Source organism: Pongo pygmaeus, chromosome 10, assembly GCF_028885625.2.
Source record: "Pongo pygmaeus isolate AG05252 chromosome 10, NHGRI_mPonPyg2-v2.0_pri, whole genome shotgun sequence".
NCBI lineage: Eukaryota > Metazoa > Chordata > Mammalia > Primates > Hominidae > Pongo > Pongo pygmaeus.
Genome location: NC_072383.2, coordinates 25,846,292 through 25,866,664, shown reverse-complemented (window position 1 = coordinate 25,866,664; position 20,373 = coordinate 25,846,292). Strand labels below are relative to the sequence as shown.

The following is a 20,373-nucleotide window of genomic DNA, read 5'->3' as shown; positions in this document are numbered from 1 at the left end:
CCATGTGCGTACAAACTTTGTTTCCAGACTGCCCTGGTGTGACTCAGTCCCTGGACCAGCTTCCCAGCCCCTTCTGTTTCCAGCACATCCTCCTCCACGTGTTACAGGATTACAAAGCTTTGCACAGCCTTTCAATAGGGTTTAGAGCAAGAATGACAGATTGCTACCTGGTAGGCAGCACTGACTGTATTTTTATTGGCGTTGCATAGAGTGACTGCATGACACGCAGGTTGTGCTTTTGTTTTGCCAGGAATTTAAAGGCATTTAGCAAAGGCTGTATGAAATTATCTGCCTTATGTACCTCGAATGTGAGGTAATGAACTTGTCATTAGTCGTGTTTTAGTTTAGCGTTCTCGCTGGAATTTGCAAAAGATTAAAATTCTGCACATTTCATTAAGTCTTCCACATGGGCTCAAAATACCATCCCGCAGGCTCGACCTGACTTGCCACGTTGCTTTGACACCATCTCTGATTCCAGTGAACAAAACTAAGTAAGTGTGACTTACAGCCGCCCTACCAAACATTGAAGGTGTGAGCCTGCGCTGTTGTTTCGTAATGACAGTGACAAGAGTATAATGACAAGAGTATAATGACATTCTAGTCCATGAAGACATGTTTTCTCTTTTCCCTCCCTCTATGTGTACTTACTTACTCTTAAGGAAATAATATAATTTCTACTTCTGCTTAAATCTGCCATCTCTACTTAGAATTATTTTCCCTTGAAAAATTAAACTGCATTATCCATCAACCAAATGGAAAATTTGATTACTAAATGCCTACTTCTAGACATTATGAATTACCTGTAATATCACATTTCTTGGGCACTTCTCAGAATGCTATGATTTTACATAAAAGCATAAATTACAGAATAAGAGGAGTAAAGCTTAGTGCATATTATGCAGGTTCGCAGAGTGATATGTGGCCTACGACTGTCATTGTAATCAAAATTGATTTTTGATCATTTATAAAACTAAAACAACTAATTGAAAGCAAATTTACTTTAACTGATGAAATTCAAGATGAAGTGACAGTAGTCATGAATCACAGTTCTGTAGATCTGCTAAAATGCCAATGCACTGTTATTGATGGTGAAAGTGTTTAATATATTAATGGGAATCCAAGTAAGGAAAATAAAACACATATTTTGCCCTTACCTTAAGTCATGTTGACATCATACATAAATCAGGTAGAATTTGAAGATGTTTCATCCAGCATTCATCATGAAGCAACAGAGTCAATAGTGGGCAGTTACAGTCTGTAGGCAATGCTTTCTGGTGTGGATTATGCAAGAAACTTACAGTCATTTGGCTTCCTTTATTCCCCTTCGCATGTAAACTACCAGGTGGTAGGTAGACCCATTCTTGGCTGCCAGTATTTTTACCACTTGGATAGATTCTGCTCTCTGAGGTCTTTAAGAGAAACACAGCACATATACATTGTGATATAGGAGAAAGAACATCAGACAGAGGCAGAGAGCTGGGCTTGTCAAAATTAAGGGTGACTTAGAGCCTTAGTGTCCTTATATGTAAGATGAGAAGCTTGGATTAAAATTCATTGCTCCTTACACTTGATTTTTATGCAGCAGAACTTTCTTCAAAAGAGATCATTCCTGGAATCCCAATATACAAAATGGATAAAAGTAGGATTGTTCTGAAGTAAAGAAGTAAAATCCAGAGCCCCACTTACTTGAGTCATCCCCTACCTTTTAGATGGTCATTGACATTGTTTCTAGTTCAGAAATTCTGATGTTTTATATTAATTTAAACTAAAGTTAAATTAGGACTAGAACAGCCATTTCATGTGAAAATAGACATAGTCTGAGTAATTTAGGCAAACCCATAGTGACAGATTTAGTGGCCTGATACACTGGCTTGGAAAGATCTGTTCCAAGTCAGTCTCAATACACAAGGCTCGGTGAACACGTAGAGAGCAGTTTTGGTGGTGGTCAAGAACATGGAATTTGCTGTGAGAGAGAGCTTGGTTAGGGTCTGGGCTCTTCCATTTGTTAACTGCAAACTTGAGCAAGTTATTCAATCTCCCTAATATTCAGTTTCCTCATCCATAAAATGTATTGATAATGGTATCTTCTGTGTACAGTTACTATGAGTATTAAATGAGCTAATGAGCCTGTAAAACTCCTGGCATGATGACAGTGGCCTACAGTAATTGCTCATAGAGGGAGAGCTTATTATTAAACACAGGCATTTTTGTTGAATGACTGACTGACTGAATGAATATGGAACTAGCTTTCTATTTGTGATGTATGGAATATCTCTATTTCACTTAATTTCATTTTAAATATTAAAATTCAGGCTTGCTTTTAAACCAAAGTATTTGCTGATGCAAAGAATCAAATTCTGACTATGGTACAGTTACGTAACTTTCGAAGGAATAAGAAAAATCCTAACATAGCATGAACAACTTTGATTTAGAGAACAGAGTCTCTGTTAAAATCCATGGGACTTGTCGACTTCATATTTTTGTTTATGAACATAAAACACTCTTTAGTGCACGTCGGAATCATTTGATGCTTGCTGAATCACAGGTTGCTGGAACCTATCCCCAGATTCTGATTCACTCTGAGATGAGGTCTGGGAATTTGCATTTTTAACTTGTTGTCAGGTAATGATGATGCTGGTGGTCTGAGAATACACTTTGAGGATCACTTTTTCACAGTAAAAGTCACAGTCATTAAACAAGTTAACTCAATGAGAAATGATAATGAAAAGGCATGGACCTAAATAGATAAAGGACCTATACCAGCTATGAATTTGAGTTCAGCAATAATTGTAAAATTTGTAATACTTTTCAGATATTTGGTTTATAAAAAACTCCCTGTGTATGCTTTTATCTTATGTTTTATATGGTGTCCCTCTTTTCCTCTCTTTCTCTGTAATCCAGTTTTTAATGTGAACATGTTTAGTGTGAAAATGTTGTTCAAAGCAGAAGCGAACCTTTTGTGTAATCTTGGTGGTATTAAGTTTGTTTGTAAGCTATTTCTGCCCTGTTAGCTTCTGTACTGAAACATGTTTTCTTGCTTTTGTCGCAGTATGGAAGAGAAGAGAGCGACTGGACAATCGTGCTATCCTGAATGGAAAATAGAGGGTACAATGGAAAATAGAGGATACCAACTGTATGCTACTGGGACAGACTGTTGCATTTGAATTGTGATAGATTTCTTTGGCTACCTGTGCATAATGTAGTTTGTAGTATCAGTGTGTTACAAGAGTGATTGTTTCTTCATGCCAGAGAAAATGAATTGCAATCATCAAATGGTGTTTTGTAACTTGGTAGTAGTAGCTTACCTTACCTTACCTAGAAAAATATTAATGTAAGCCATATAACATGGGATTTTCCTCAATGATTTTAGTGCCTCCCTTTGTACTTCACTCAGATACTGAATAGTAGTTTATTCTTTAATATAAGTTACATTCTGCTCCTCAACCAAATGCAATTTTTTGTGTGTGTTTGAAAGCTAATTTGAGAAAATTTCATAGGTTACATTTCCTGCAGCCTATCTTTATCCACAGAAAGTGTTTTCTTTTTTTTAAATCAAGACTTTTAAAACTGGATTTCCTCCCATCACTGTTTTTTGCAGGCCCTCCAAGTCCATCTTAAGGTAAATATCTGTGTTCTTCCTGATGTCACAGCCTGAGCATACCCTGTGCATTAGGAAGACCTGAGTGCATTTCCCACCACTGTCCTTTCCACATTATATTGTAGCTGTCTGTCTGTCAGGTGACTACAAGACTGAGGGTCTTGTGCCTTATAGATCTTTGTATCCCCAATGGTTGACACATAGTAGGTACTCAGTAAATGGTTTTATAATGAATCAATGAACATTTTGCTTCTATAGAAGTGTACCTTCTTTGTTTCTATATTATGAAACCTCTTTATTAGAATTTGTGATTGATTCTGACAGTGTATAGATTTACCTTATATTGTCTTTATTTTCCATGAGCTACTAAGTCATTAGAGATACTCTGAAGCATAGTTAGTTTAGGAAATCATTTCATATTGATTGTGTTAGAATTATCTTGGAATTGAAGATATATCCCTAGAGCAGGGGACCCCAACCCGCAGGCCATGGGCCACACAGCAAGAGATGAGTGGTGGGCCATCGAGAAGCTTCATCTGTATTTATGGCTACTTCTCATCACTCAAATTACCACCTGAACTCCACCTCTTGTCAGGTCAGTGGCAGCATTAGATTCTCATAGGAGTACAAATCCTATTGTGAACTCTGCGTGCAAGGGATCCAGGCTATGCGCTCCTTATGAGAATCTAATGCCTGATGATCTGAGGTGGAACAGTTTCATCCTGAAACCACCCTTCACCCTGCAGTCTGTGGAAAAATTGTCTTCCACAAAACCGGTCCCTGGTGCCAAAAAGGTTGGGGACCACTGCTCTAGAGAGACGTCGTGATATCATACCAACCAAATGGAAATGACAAATGTTTTATGCTAAGTGTTAACTGCAGAAATAAATCTTTTTTTTTTTTTTTTTGGTAGAAAACAAAGAGGCATACTCTGATTTTCATACTCTGTTTTTGCAGGTGCTCTTTTCTTTGAATGGAGATTTGATGAGCAAGTGGTTAGGATACAGGGAGAGCTATTATGGGTGATATTTTCCTTGTTTAGGAGCTGTGAGTTAAAATTGTATCCTTTCTGGTTTATCTAAGGAAAGTCAAATCTTGACAGAAAACATTTTTCCTTGGAAGGTCAATTCTCAGACACTGTATTTTGGTTTCCCTCAGTCCTCATAACTTCCTTCTTGCTGAACATATTTTATTATCTTTTCAGAGAAGGAAAAACAAAAGGATTCTAAAAGTTTGATGCATTGGAAAAATTTCCTTGAGGCATTTAGCAACGCATAGCAAATGGACTTTGATTCTTTTCCAAAACTTTTAGCCATAGGGTCTTTTATAGACAGGGATAGTAAAATGAAAATTGAGAAATATAAGATGAAAAGGAATGGTAAAAATATCTTTTAGGGGGCTTTTAATTGGTGATCGGAAATCTTGGGAGAAGCTGTTCTTTTCAGGCCTGAGGTGCTCTTGACTGTCGCCTGCGCACTGTGTACCCCAAGCAGCAGTCTAAGGGTGTGCTTTCGCCTTGGCTAACTCCTTTGACCTCATTCTTCATATAGTAGTCTAGGAAAAAGTTGCAGGTAATTCAAACTGTCTAGTGGTACATAGTAACTAAATTTCTATTCCTATGAGAAATGAGAATTATTTATTTGCCATCAGTACATTTTATACTTTGCATCTCCAAATTTATTGTGGCGAGACTTGTCCATTGTGAAAGTTAGAGAACATTATGTTTGTATCTTTTCTTTCATAAAACCTTAAGAGCATTTTTAAGCCCTTTTCATCAGACCCAGTGAAAACTAAGGATAGATGTTTAAAAACTGGAGGTCTCCTGATAAGGAGAACACAATCCACCATTGTCATTTAAGTAATAAGACAGGAAATTGACCTTGACGCTTTCTTGTTAAATAGATTTAACAGGAACATCTGCACATCTTTTTTCCTTGTGCACTATTTGTTTAATTGCAGTGGATTAATACAGCAAGAGTGCCACATTATAACTAGGCAATTATCCATTCTTCAAGACTTAGTTATTGTCACACTAATTGATCATTTAAGGCATAAGATGGTCTAGCATTAGGAACATGTGAAGCTAATCTGCTCAAAAAGATCAACAAATTAATATTGTTGCTGATATTTGCATAATTGGCTGCAATTATTTAATGTTTAATTGGGTTGATCAAATGAGATTCAGCAATTCACAAGTGCATTAATATAAACAGAACTGGTGGCACTTAAAATGATGATTAACTTATATTGCATGTTCTCTTCCTTTCACTTTTTTCAGTTTTTACATTTCAGACCGAGTTTGTCAGCTTTGTTGAAAACACATCAGTAGAAACCAAGATTTTAAAATGAAGTATCAAGACAAAGGCAAAACCTGAGCAGTTCCTAAAAAGATTTGCTGTTAGAAATTTTCTTTGTGGCAGTCATTTATTAAGGATTCAACTCGTGATACACCAAAAGAAGACTTGACTTCAGAGACGTGTTCCATGCTCTCTAGTACAGGAATAAATAAATTTATAACACCTGCTTTAGCCTTTGTTTTCAAAAGCACAAAGGAAAAGTAAAAGGGAAAGAGAAACAAGTGACTGAGAAGTCTTGTTAAGGAATCAGGTTTTTTTCTACCTGGTAAACTTTCTCTATTCTTTTCTCAAAAGATTCTTGTAAGAAAAAATGTAAGAAAAAAAAAACAGAGTCAGAGGCAGGCAGTAGCAAGAAAGCAGAGCGTAACATCAGCTAGATGGTGACATGCAATGTCAGCTCTCTTGAAGACATGGGAAACCTACGTTATACACCTTGGGTTAAAATTCTTCACCATATTAGTTTTGTTGCTTCATAAAATTTACCTAAGCAAGTGGTCTTGCTTGCCTCAAATCCAAGCAGTCTTGAACACTTGAAGGCAATTAATGAGTATATCTTAGTCAAAAGAATTGTTGGAGCTTTTTATTAAAGCTGCAGTTTCAGTTCTGCTTTTGGGGAATTGTGCTATGAAAGCAGCTGCCAAAATAAGCTCATTTATTTTCTTCAGTCCCACTCAGTGCTCAGTCACTATATTCTGTTTCCTTTTTTTTTTTTCAAGTTGCATGTTTGGTTTCCCCTTATGATTGGGAAAGATGAATTTTCAGCAGAAAACAGTGTCTGTTCACTTTCAAAGAGTGATAGTTTCTAAAACATTTAGAGCAATAAATATTCATCAGAGGTACCAAGTAAGCTGGCAGAAGACTTAAAGGTTAGAGAAACCCCTTATTTCATGTCTTGATTCTAAAATGATCAAAGTACTTTTCCTTGTAATGTGGATTTCTTCTTATGTGGATATGCAAAAACTTCAGTTATAACTAGTAATGCTAGCAGGTAATTTCAGTGGACATTTTTATAACAACTGTCACTTTGTTTTGCCACATGTAGAGTTTGTTCAGCTATTTTCCAGACATCTCCCCCCAAAAGGAGGCAAAGGGTACCAGCTTTTCAATGAGCATTACCTATTACTTGGCAAAGATGATGAAGACTCTATTAATAGTTCATTTGATAAATGTTGACATAACCAACAACAGAGATTAGGAAGTTAGTTTTAAGAAATCAATGGCATATAGACATTACCCTCATGGAGTTTGTCCTACTGCTTGAACTGATAGTAGCTATAAAAGCAATAGTTAGATAGCTGAATAGTTAGATCATAAGCAAGGAAGGCCAGAACCCATCTCTTATCAAGAAATCAATGAGTAGTTTATCTCATTTTTAAAGCAACTTTATCCTTCTTTAATTCCTTCCTTTCTTCTAGTGCAAAACTACTTAATAAGGTTGGTGTTTAGGTTAGTGTTCACACCACTCCTCATCTGGTGTGAATTACCTTCTCTTTCTTTACTGTTTACTACCAACCAGTACATGTGTTGACTGCATTCTTTTCAAACAATGTTGAGTTATCATGGTGCGTCTAATAAATTAACACCACAGATTACAGCATCCTTGCTGATTTTCTTAGCAAAGCCAGATTATATGGAAATAAACAAAGAAAATGATCCTAGAGTGAATTTTTCTAGAAAATATCTATTATGAACCATGCTGTTTAAAGTATTAGCTTGAAGGTGATGGATCCAGCTATTCAGAAAATAACTTTCATATAACCATAATTTTGCACAGTATGAGGTCTTAAATGTGTTGAAAGAGATAAATTTTTTATCATTACCACAAACCCCTTTTAAAGATTCAAAGGTGGAAGAAAGTGATTTATTTTTTCTCTTCAGCATACATATATAAAAGACTTCTCAGATGTTTAATTTGGGGAGGTTGATAATGAAACATATCAACAGAGTATAGTAGTTATAGTAGTGTTTGTGGGTAAATAATTTCCTGGGGTCAGACATATATAAACATATTTGCTTCAAAATGATAAAGGCATGAAATCAGTCTTAAAAATTGAAATGGGGGGTGATGGGGGAGAAAAAGAAGAACAAATTTGAAGTGCCCTTTCAAATCTGCTGGATACAAGCATTGAAGTTTTAAGTCATCTTATTCTGTCTGAAAGTGTATTTTTCATTCTACAATAGACCCAATCAACAAGACCTATAACTTGAGTTGCATGATGTTCGGTTTATATAATCTACTGTTGGGATGGTAAGAATTGATGTAGGCTGTGGTGTAGGAATGAATTAAAATATAGTTTCACTGGCTTTTCTCTACATATCCACTATCACAATGGCTAGGTTTCCTGTTGCTCACTATTGGATTCTGGAGAAAAATTTATTGAAAGGTGTTGTCAGAGGAAGAATAAGTGGAGGTAGAGAAGAAAGGAATGATAGAAGAGGGGAAAAAAACAAAACATATTTTTGTGTTATCCAAAGGAGCTTTTTTCTTATTCTGTCAAGCATTGAGATCTTCTTCATCTTTCAATGTAGTTGCTAAATACAAATAATGCTGCTAGGTAGTGAGTAAATATAGCAAACACTTCATCAGATATTAGAATTAGGTCACACTACTGAGGTTATAATCTGAAGGTTGTGTTACATAGAAACCACTTTAGATTATTATCAACTTGGACTAGACTTTATTTTATAATTGTGTAGTCAGTAATATCTATTGTGTCATTTCTTCAACCATTTTATTCTAAGATCCATGAAGCTTCTTGAGGCCAAATAAAATAATAAGTTTAGACAAGAAGTAGATTGTGACTTCTTTCCCTTAGAGATACCATTTACTATCCCCCATCCTGATAGGTGGAAGGTTTACTGAATTGGAAATTGGTTGACTATTAGTTTTTAACTAAAATGTGCAATAACACATTGCAGTTTCCTCAAACTAGTTTCCTATGATCATTAAAGTCATTCTCAGGGTTCAGAAAGGAATGTAAATATCTGCCTCAATTTGTACTTCACCAATAAGTTTTTGAAGAGTGCAGATTTTGAGTCAGATCTTAAACATAAACTCACAAATCTGGATGCATTTCTAAATTCTGCAAATGTTTCCTAGGGTGACTTAACAACAATGAATAATCCCACAATATACCTAGCTACCTAATACATGGAGCTGGGGCTCAACCCACTGTTTTTAAGAATTTGCACTAACTTGTGGCTGAGGAAAAATAAGTAGTTCGAGGAAGTAGTTTTTAAATTCGAGCTTATAGATAGAAACAGAATATCAACTTAATTATGAAATTGTTAGAACCTGTTCTCTTGTATCTGAATCTGATTGCAATTACTATTGTAATCATAAACTCCAGCCATTGCAAGTCTCAAATATCTTAGCTGTGTAGTGATTCTTGAAATTCTTTTTAAGAAAAATTGAGTAGAAAGAAATAAACCCTTTGTAAATGAGGCTTGGCTTTTATGAAAGATCATCCACAGGCTATGTTAAAAGGATTTTAGCTCACTAAAAGTGTAATAATGGAAATGTGGAAAATATCATAGGTAAAGGAAACTACCTCATTCTCTGAAGGTTTTGTAGAAGCACAATTAAACATTCTAAAATGGCTTTGTTACACCAGAACCATCTGGTGTGAAGAACTCTATATTTGCATGTTGAGAGGGCGTGGAATAATTGTATTTTGCTGGCAATAGACACATTCTTTATTATTTGCAGATTCCTCATCAAATCTGTAATTATGCAGTTTCTGTTATCAATAAAACAAAAGAATCCTGTTTGTGTGGTTTCATGAAATCAGCATTGTTGAATGCATGAAGTAATAATGCTAAATTAACATTTTTATGATGTCCCAAGGTTTCTGGTCAAGGGAAGTAAATGTAGGATAGTATTTTTACACCAAAATGACACAGAGAGAATTCAGCACACCAGAAAGACCAGAAACCACACCACTGGATAGAAATTAAATATGTTTCTTTTTCAGACATTTGGACAAGAAAAAAAATGGGCATTTAAAAATTCTTCCTTCCTCTGGTTATGGATTTATCTGTAGTAAAACTTAGCTTTGCCGTTTGAGATTTGCACAGAATGAGGGGAATAGATTACCTCTTCCCATTCATTGTCATAGTGGATCTACCTCACTGGTAAACACCATACATCTATATGTGGTTAACTAGCTTTAGAATAAAAGAAACTTTAAAAAGTAAAAGGCCTAGAGGTCTTCAATGAAGTGTCCATTTTAGCCAAATCAGGCCTTCTAGAAATTGTCCTGAAAAGCACCAAGGGAGAATAAAGCCATGTGCAGAATTACCCAAGGGTCACACATTTTGTATTAATTTTCTTATAATTTGCCCAAATGATTTGAAGTACAGCAAAGCCTGAAGTTTTGCAAAGAGTTACTGTAAACCGAACTTAAAAATGTCAGAGTGCTCAGTGACCCACTTCTCCAGACCCTGTCAACCTGTGAAAATATTGGCCTTTATTCAGATGTCTCAAGAAGTTACGTGCAGAGTTTGGAAGGTCTAGGCAAAGGTTATTAGTCAAGTGTTCTTACAGTGTCAACGCTCAACTCCCACAAGCGTGAGAAAGAGAGACCTGTCATTCCTGAGGGTGATGACATACATTTACTGGAGCTTATATAATTTATCAGATAAGACAGCAGTCTCCTTCAGGGTAGAAAGTGTGTTTTCTACATTGATTTAGTACAAAACAAAAAGAAAAAAGGGGATATTTCAAATTTTATGATTATTTTTCTGCTAAGCTGATTCAGTGTGATTTAAGCATATTTTTCAAATCATGAATCTGATTCCATATACATATGTGCCTTACATTGTGATCATTTATTTTTAAGTGAAATATGCTATCATGGCCTGACTTTTTGTATAGTGGCGACAACTTGCAGGATCGCATTTCTATAACCAAACGGCCCACAGCTGAGATGTAGATGCTTCTTATGGTCTGTAGAATAATCACTGGGCTTGTTCTCTAGCTATATCTGTATGCAATAGGGACAGTGTTGATCAAAACCCATGATCATTGTCTCCAAAGGTCTTTGTCACTAAGCCACTAGGGATTCTGAAAAGTTCATGAGCTGAAACAAATAAATTGAGTTGGAAGATTCATGTTGACTGTTTGTATCCCAAATGCAATATACCAGTTTTTGAAGCTGAACTGATTACATTAAAAAGAGATCAAGCTGCATTTGTTTTAAAAATAGTTACATGACCAAAAGGTGCTCAACATCATTGATCATTAGATATGTGCAATCAAACCTGCAATGAGATATCATTTCACCCCAGTTAAAATTACCTATATCCAAAATACAGGTAACAACAAATGCTGGTAAGGGTGCAGAGAAAAGGGAACCCTCTTACACTGTTGGTGGGAATGTAAATTCATACAACTACCATGGAGAACAGGTTGGAGGTTCCTCAAAAAACTAAACATTGAGGTATGATATGATCCAGGAATCCCACTGCTAGGTATGTATCCAAAAGAAAGGAACTCATTACATCAAAAAGATATCTACAATTCTGTTTTTGTTACAGCACTGTTTACAATAGCTATGATTTGGAAGCAACCTGAGTGTCCATCAATAGATGAATGGATGAAGAAAATGTGGTACATGTATACAATGGAGTACTATTCAGCCAGAAAAAAGAATGAGATCCTGTCATTTGCAACAACTTGAATTGAACTGGAGGTCATTATGTTAAGTGAAATAAGCCAGGCACAGAAAGACAAACTTTGCATGTTCTCACTTATTTGTGGGATCTAAAAGAACAATTGAACTCATGGAGATAGAGAGTAGAAGAATGATTATCAGAGGCCGGGAAGGGTAGTGGTGGTGGGGAGGCCAGAAGAAGTGGGGATGATTGATGAGTACAAAAAAATAGAAAGAATGAATAAGACCTCCTATTTGATATCACAAAAAGGTTACTATAGTCAATAATAACCTAATTGTACATTTTGAAATAACTTAGAGTATAATTGGATTGTTTGTAACTCAAAGCATAAACGCACTAGGGGATGCATACCCCATTCTCCACGATGTGCTTATTTCACACTTCATGCCGGTGTCCAAACATCTCATGTACCCCATAAATATATACACCTACTATGTACCCACAGAAATTAAAAATGTAAAGATAGTTACATAATCTAGGAAACACTTCTCATCAAAAATTTATTTGTGATAATGATAAGCAAAGGTGACACATACTTTAATCTCTGGCTTCTTCCAAGCCATTGTAGGATGTCACAAAACAGCTTTCTTAACATGCAAGTAGCCTAATAATTAACAGGTTGGTTAAGGGCCATTGGCCGATCCTGTGATCTTGAGTAAGTTTCTTAAATTGGCAAAAAGAAAAAAAAAAAAAGGAGATCATAATAGTACCAATCTTATTGGTTATAAGGATTAGCGAGAATATAAATACCTTACAACAGTTCGTGTGTAAAATGTAAACTGATGGAATTTTATTAAAAATAAATGAATGAGGCCGGGAGCGGTGGCTCACGCCTGTAATCCCAGCACTTTGGGAGGCCGAGGCGGGTGGATCACGAGGTCAGGAGATCGAGGCCATCCTGGCTAACACGGTGAAACCCCGTCTCTACTAAAAACACAAAAAAATCAGCCAGGCACAGTGGCGGGAGCCTCCCAGCTACTCGGGAGGCTGAGGCAGGAGAATGGTGTGAACCTGGGAGGCGGAGCTTGCAGTGAGCCGAGATGGCTCCAAAGCACTCCAGCCTGGGCTGGGCGACAGAGTGAGACTCCTCTAAAAAAAAATAAATAAACAATAAATAAATAAATAAACCCAAAGACAGAAAGGGGCTAATAGCTCACAAAAGTTCTGTGTGAAGAAGCTGTGGCAACAACTTGCAGGATCGCATTTCTGTAACCAAATAGCCAACAGCCGAGATGCAGATGCTTCTTATGTCTGTAGAATAATCACTGGGCTTGTTCTCTAGCTATGTCTTACGCAACAGGGAGTGTTCATCGAAACCTATGGTCGTTCCTCTCCACCCAGTGGAGGTGGTAAATGTTCCTAGGTTCAGAGCACAGCTACTTGGGACAGGGGAATAATCAAGCATTCCTAGACTGCTTAGAGTGAGTTAAAAATGTGTGATTTACTCAAGTCTGGAGGTAAAAACCAGGGCTGGATTAAGCAATGATGATCGATTATTGAAAAAATAGACGTTTTTCATTTTTACAAATATGAGTTCTATGTTCCCCATTAATACAACAGTGATGATTCATTTCATGCATCAACTTAAGTAGGCTATGGTGCCCTCTTGATTAGTAAAACACTAACCTAGATGTGGCTGCGAAGTTATCTTTTAGATGTGATTAATATTTAAATCAGTAGACTGAGAAAAGCAGATCACCCTCTGTAATGTGAGTGGGCCTCATCCGATCCATTGAAGGCCTTAAGAGCAAAGACAGGTTTTCCAAAGAAGAAGGAATTTGGCCTTAAAACCGCAACATGGAAATTCTGCCTGAATTTCCAACCTGCTTGGCCTGCCCTGCAGATTTCAGACTCAAGATCACAATGTCAACTCTTACCTGAATTTCCAACCATTTGGCTTGCTGTACAGAATGTGGACTCGCCAGCCTCCACAATTTTATGAGACAATTGAATTCCTTAGAAAAAATTAATCTCTCTCTTCATGTATATATGTAGATAGATGGGTATAGATAGTGGTATAGTTCCTATTTATTCTTTATAGAATCCTGACAAATACAACAACAAACAGCATTTTTACTTACAGTTTCCTCTACTAAGTAAAAAATCATGTAGTGTATTGTTCTCTTTTGACTCAGGCAAGCCTATTCGTTCAGAAAATTGTTCATCACATAAGGCACTAGTGATAGTGTACTCTAATCATAAACATAGTACCTAAGAAAAAAATAAGAATTCCAGGACGGGCAACGTTGCACAACCCAAAGTAACTAAACGAGGGCGGACATCAAAAGTATATTTTCAGGCATCAATGGGAGAAATAGTTCTGAGTGTTAGGCCATGAAATGCCTTAAATTATTGTTATTATTATTGTGTTTAGGGCCTGAATCTATGCCCCGAGAATGCAACATGGCCAAAAGTAGACAGAAAAAGCTTTTTTTGGTATAACTGAAGGATGGGATGATTTTGTCATGTAAGAGCCATTCTAATGATAAAAGTCAGCTTCATAGTTTTACTAAAATGTGTGGCTGCAGTGATCATCATGGGTGTCACCCAGACCTCTTGTCTACACAGTATGACAATCAGGTTCAGCCCTAGACTTACTGGTGCTCCCACTACCAGGTTCAAGTTAGGAAACATCTTTGTAGTCATTTCGACTTTTATATCTCCGTATTCCACATGTATTAAAGTTATCTTTTGCAAGTCAGTTTTTGTAAACTCCTGAATAAAAACTAATTGATCTGCATCTGCAGTGAGATTTGACAAGGCAACTTAAAAGGCAGTAAGGAGCTGAACAAGGTTAAGTGAGGGAGACAGGGATTATCCACAGCAGCTCCTCACCAGTTTGGTTCTCACAAAAGGAGAAGATGATCTCATATTTTGCATGAAGGAAAGGAAGAGAATTTTCCTTGGACTTGCTTGTTTCATAGTCATGAGGTTAACGGTTGCATTTTCTGCAAGAGCATTTTCCACCCAGTTTAATGCAAACTTTCTTTAACAGCAATCCTCCTCCTCCTGATACTATTCAATAATTATTATTCTTGCTAATCATCGACTTGAATGGCTAGATTTCACAGTCAAGTGTACAAAGTCTGGTAGATAATTTGTTTTTATATTTCCCTTTTATTCATAATCATTCAATTTCCCCATAGCCATCTAGGAGACTATGAGAACTTGTAATTATTTATGTCAATGTTTGCCTCTCCCACTAGACTAGTAATTCTTCAAGATATTACATCTAACACATTTTCCTATATTCTCAGAACAAAATTCTTTAATCACATATGAATAGTATGCATTGAGCCTCCAGCCTAGTGTCTGACATCTAGTAATCACAAAATATTTGGCAGACCTATCTGGGCACCATTTAGCTCCAAGGATTGAAGGCTTCTGGTTTCCAGGCTCAATCTCACCCAATGCATGAGTTAATTGGCAATAGGCCTGATAGTGCATTAACAGCTGAGGTTCAGGGGCATGAGCTTAGCTTTGCTGTCCTAATCCCAGCATCTGGTATCTCTTGGATGAGTCCATGGGTTTCACCAAGCTAGAGCTTTCTCCCTAACCCACAAGATGTGTGTCTATCCATCCTGATTGACTGGATTTCTGCCCTGGTATAGTTCTCTGTAACAGGCAGTGTGCCCAGAGTCTCAGCCCGCTTGACCAGGGCCCAACCACCTTCTCAAGCCTGGACTTTGTCTCTTCCCACCCAGATATAGATGGGTCCAGTTTCCATCTAGATGGACATCTTTGAAACATAACCATGACCTCTTGCTCAATTATGGTTATTGCTAAACCCCATCAACCAGCCTTTAACTCTTCAATACTAAGAATGGCTTTCATTAGACCCAAGTTTGCCATAACCCCTTGGATATGGTAATTTGAACTAGTCCCTACCTCCTTCAGCTTGCCTGGCTCTGGTCTGTAATGCTTTGTCTGTCAGTTTGCTCTCTAGGTCTCAACTTATAAGAACTCCCTCTTGGTCCAAAGAGGCAACCATTTAGCTTGGAAAATCATGTTAGCTTCTTGCTGTCTGGGTTTTCTCTCCTTTAATTAATTTTTTTTTCTTAGGGAGTAATGTCTTTTAAAACCCAACATTGCATCTACTGGATAAGTTTTGAATGCTTTGCACTCAAGGGATTGTTACTATACCAGCAGTATCAGCAACTGCTGGTCTGGGTGCTTTTTAGAAATGCAGAATCTCAAGCCCTCCCACAAACTACTGAATCAGAATCTGTGTTTTAACAAGATGTTTTATCTGCACATTCACCTTTTTTTTGAGACAGGGATCTTGCTATGTTGCCCAGGATGGAGTGCAGTGGCTCTTCACAGGTGTGTTCATAGCATGTGATATGGTTTGGCTGTGTCCTCACCCAAATCTCATCTTGAACTGTAGCACCCTTAATCCCCACGTGTCATGGGAGGGACCCAGTGGGAGATAATTGAATCATAGGGGCAGGTTTTTCCTATGGTGTTCTTATGATAGTGAATATGTCTCATGAGATCTGATGGTTTTATAAAGGGCAGTTTCCCTGCACATGCTCTCTTGTCTGCCAGCTTGTAAGACATGCTTTTGCTCCTCCTTTGCCTTCCGCCATGATTGTGAGGCCTCCCCAGTTATGTGGAACTGTGAGTCCATTAAAACTCTTTTTCTTTATAAATTACTAAGTCTCCAGTATTTCTTCAAAGCAGTATAAAAATGGACTAATACAACATGCTACACCCTGAAATTTCTGGCATCAAGTGACCCTCCTGCCTCAGCCTCCTGAGTAGCTGTGACTGCACGTGAGCACATTCAAATTTGAAAGTGCTGATCTAAAAAATATCTCAGCATCACATCAAATACAGGGGCTAAGGAGAAACTATTGTGAAGTTAGAAATAAGATTCATTTGGCCGGGTGCAGTGGCTCACGCCTGTAATCCCAGCACTTTGGGAGGCCAAGACAGGTGGATCACGAGGTCAGGAGTTCAAGACCAGCCTGACCAACATGGTGAAACTACATCTCTACTAAAAATACAAAAATTAGCCAGGTGTGGTGGTGCATGCCTGTAATCCCATCTACTCAGGAGGCTGAGGCAGGAGAATTGCTTGAACCCAGGAGGTGGAGGTTGCAGTGAGCTGAGATCATGCCACTGCACTACAGCCTGAGTGACAGAGAGAGACTCTGTCTCAAAAAAAAAAAAAAAAAAAAAAAAAAAAAAAGAAAGAAAAAAAGAAATAAGATTCAGTTGAAAAACAGAATTAATTTTATAAATAAAAGAATTCATTCTGAAGCTGAAGTGATTTTACATCATCATACTCAGTGTAACCTTGTGTTTGCTCAGAACCCAACATATGCAAGTTTGATTCTGAAATGTTCCTAACCTGCCAATGCCTTCTTGAGCTTTCTCCTGGAACTTCCTTTATGTCTGAGTTTCGTGTAAGTAAATTATCACTGTGGTCTTTGAAAATTACCACACAGGAAATAACAGGAAACTGTTAATTACTGAATTCTGTTAATTACTGAATTCCTGCACACTATTTATTCTTTATATTTAGAGCTACTGCAGAGCCTCTGGGCATATATGCACAATTAAAAAGATGAGAGTCTCAGCCAAGTTGCAGCTGTTCTTAAGTTTCTTGGAACACTAACCTAGATAAGTGCTTCCTTTTATGTTAACCTATGTTCTCTGCCAATGACAGTTGGTTGGCTGATAACCCGAGGGATATGAGCCCGTTAATGAGGTATCACAGGTGCAGCTCTCAGCCCAAGTGATTCCAATGAGTTATCCTTCCCTAGTTATGAGTGTAGTAGTGACATAGGATTCTTTTGGTGCCACTTCACCAGCCGGAAACCTCTGTGGCCGGCAATACCTCTGCCCAGGCTTTGTGTGGGCAGGCTGCACTTGGCTCACTCCCTGGCCCAGATCCCACAACCACTGTGGCTGCATCCTCAGCCCAAGGAGGGACCATGTGTGCTGCAAGCAGCTTCCACAAATGGGTGCCCACATTCTGATGAGGGGGATGCAGTGGTGCTCGAAAACTCAGAGATGCTAGCAACTGTGGAGCTCCAAGAGGGCATCACAGCTTCTGCTCAGAAAGTCCCAAGGTTGGGGCCCCCAAGAAGCACTACAGCTCTCTCTTGTTCCTGCCTTTGCAGCCCAATGAACAGGGACGTGTCACAACTCATTCAATCCCAACGCCTGCAGCTTGGTGAAGCATGTTACAGCCCTTTTTGCTTCCACTGTTTGGAGGGTTCCCAGTTTCCAGTTCTTGACCCACAACAAAGAAGAATGAGGTATACAGACACCAGAGAGTGAGCAAGGCAGAGGAGAATTTTATTGAGCAACAGAAAAGCTCTTGACAACAAGAGGGGACTCGAAATGGGTAGCGCTATGTGTGAGAGGGGGCTCAAAAGTGGATAGCTGTCTGTGAGGCTGAGTCCGGGATTTTTATGGGTTCAGAATGGGGGAGTGTGTGCTGAGTGGTCCATAGGTGGTCCTGGAAAAAGCACCATTTGGTTGGTTAAAAGCCATCATAGAAGTATTCACTCTGATCACAGATTCTATACTGAACTGGCAGCTCAGTTTTCAGGCTTTAAACAGTTTTTAGTTTGAAGGTCGGGTCTCACCAGGACTCGTCCCTGTCTGCCTAGGAATTTGTCTCCCGCTGTTATCATTAGGTTTCCTAGAACCTGAAATTAGGGTGCTGAGAGTCAAGTCAGTTGGGTTTAGCTCCTATCAGAATCATAGTTCCTTGTTCTATTGTAGACCAGAAGAAATTCTTACATCGGGCTGGACTGTGTCTAAACCAGCACAGATATGAGGAATTTTTTCTGTTTTAACTATCCCAGAGGAGTTGTAACTAACCCTTTCAGGAGATCTTTTCTCTCAAGTCTAAATCCTTGTTGCTATTAAGGAAAAATATTTTCAGACCAGACTTTGAGGCTCATGCCTATAATCTCAGCACTTTGAAAGGCTTGAGGCCAGGAGTTTGAGGCTAGACTGGGTAACATGATGAGACACTGTCTCTACAAAAAATAAAAAACATTAGCTATGCAGGGTGGCACATGCCTGTGATCCCAGCTATTTGGGAGGCTGAGGTGGGAGGATCATTCAAGCACAGGAGTTCAAGGCTGCAGTGAGCTATGATTGTGCCACTACGCTCCAGCCTGGGTGATAGAGCAAGGCCCTGTTTCTTTTTTTAATTATTATTATACTTTAAGTTTTAGGGTACATGTGCACAAGTGCAGGTTAGTTACATATGTATACATGTGCCATGCTGGTGTGCTGCACCCATTAACTCGTCGTTTAGCATTAGGTATATCTCCTAATGCTATCCCTCCCCCTCCCCCCACCCCACAACAGTCCCCAGAGTGTGATGTTCCCCTTCCTGTGTCCATGTGTTCTCATTGTTCAATTCCCATCTATGAGTGAGAACATGCAGTGTTTGGTTTTTTGTCCTTGCGATAGTTTACTGAGAATGATGATTTCCAATTTCATCCATGTCCCTACAAAGGACATGAATTCATCATTTTTTATGGCTGCATAGTATTCCATGGTGTATATGTGCCACATTTTCTTAATCCAGTCTATCATTGTTGGACATTTGGGTTGGTTCCAAGTCTTTGCTATTGTGAATAGTGCTGCAATAAACATACGTGTGCATGTGTCTTTATAGCAGCATGATTTATAGTCCTTTTGGTATATACCCAGTAATGGGATGGCTGGGTCAAATGGTATTTCTAGTTTTAGATCCCTGAGGAATCGCCACACTGACTTCCACAAGGGTTGAACTAGTTTACAGTCCCACCAACAGTGTAAAAGTGTTCCTATTTCTCCACATCCTCTCCAGCACCTGTTGTTTCCTGACTTTTTAATGATTGCCATTCTAACTGGTGTGAGATGGTATCTCATTGTGGTTTTGATTTGCATTTCTCTGATGGCCAGTGATGATGAGCATTTTTTCATGTGTCTTTTGGCTGCATAAATGTCTTCTTTTGAGAAGTGTCTGTTCATATCCTTCGCCCACTTGTTGATGGGGTTGTTTGTTTTTTTCTTGTAAATTTGTTTGAGTTCTTTGTAGATTGTGGATATCAGCCCTTTGTCAGATGAGTAGGTTGTGAAAATTTTCTCCCATTTTGTAGGTTGCCTGTTCACTCTGGTGGTAGTTTCCTTTGCTGTGAAGAAGCTCTTGAGTTTAATTAGATCCCATTTGTCAATTTTGGCTTTCGTTGCCATTGCTTTTGGTGTTTTAGACATGAAGTCCTTGCCCATGCCTATGTCCTGAATGGTAATGCCTAGGTTACCATTGATTGTGCCATTACGCTCCAGCCTGGGTGATAGAGCAAGACCCTGTTTCTAAAAAAAAAAAAAAAAAAAAAATTATATTTTATCTATAGACAGGCTTGAAGAAAATCTGATTTCCATACAATAAAATATTATTTTGTTGCCAGTAATTTTGCTTCTGTAGGTGAAATTGCAAGGTTTCCTCTCTGTGTCATGTTTTTTCTTATCAACCTTTGTACCTATCTGCAGCATCTCAGACTCTGGGCTTTTCTCACCCTTCAGTCTGTGGACCTGGACAATGTGCCTTGGTAACATCCTAGTCAGCAGAGAGGTCACAGTCCTTTCAATTGGTACTGCTGTGATGCCTCTGGGTATGACGCTCATTCTGCTCATTTGCTTTACTCCTCCTGGATAATCAATTCCAGTGATTTCTTCAGTGTCCTTTTGTTTTCAGCCATGATGGTTGTCTCTATGACCTCTCAT

The 20,373-nt window shown here is 38.2% G+C and overlaps 1 protein-coding gene across 7 annotated transcripts in view; it reads left to right on the top strand.

Moving 5' to 3' along the window:
• BCAT1 (branched chain amino acid transaminase 1) overlaps positions 1–9,723 on the top strand; it is a 133,461-nt gene extending 123,738 nt beyond the window's left edge. For all 7 annotated transcript variants that reach the window (XM_063672525.1, XM_063672526.1, XM_054443143.2 and 4 more), the window contains one exon: positions 3,050–9,723. In XM_063672525.1, coding sequence (XP_063528595.1) covers positions 3,050–3,091 — 42 coding nt within the window. In that variant the 3' untranslated portion in view covers positions 3,092–9,723. The remainder of the gene's footprint in view (positions 1–3,049) is intronic.
• The last annotated feature ends 10,650 nt before the right edge of the window (positions 9,724–20,373 follow it).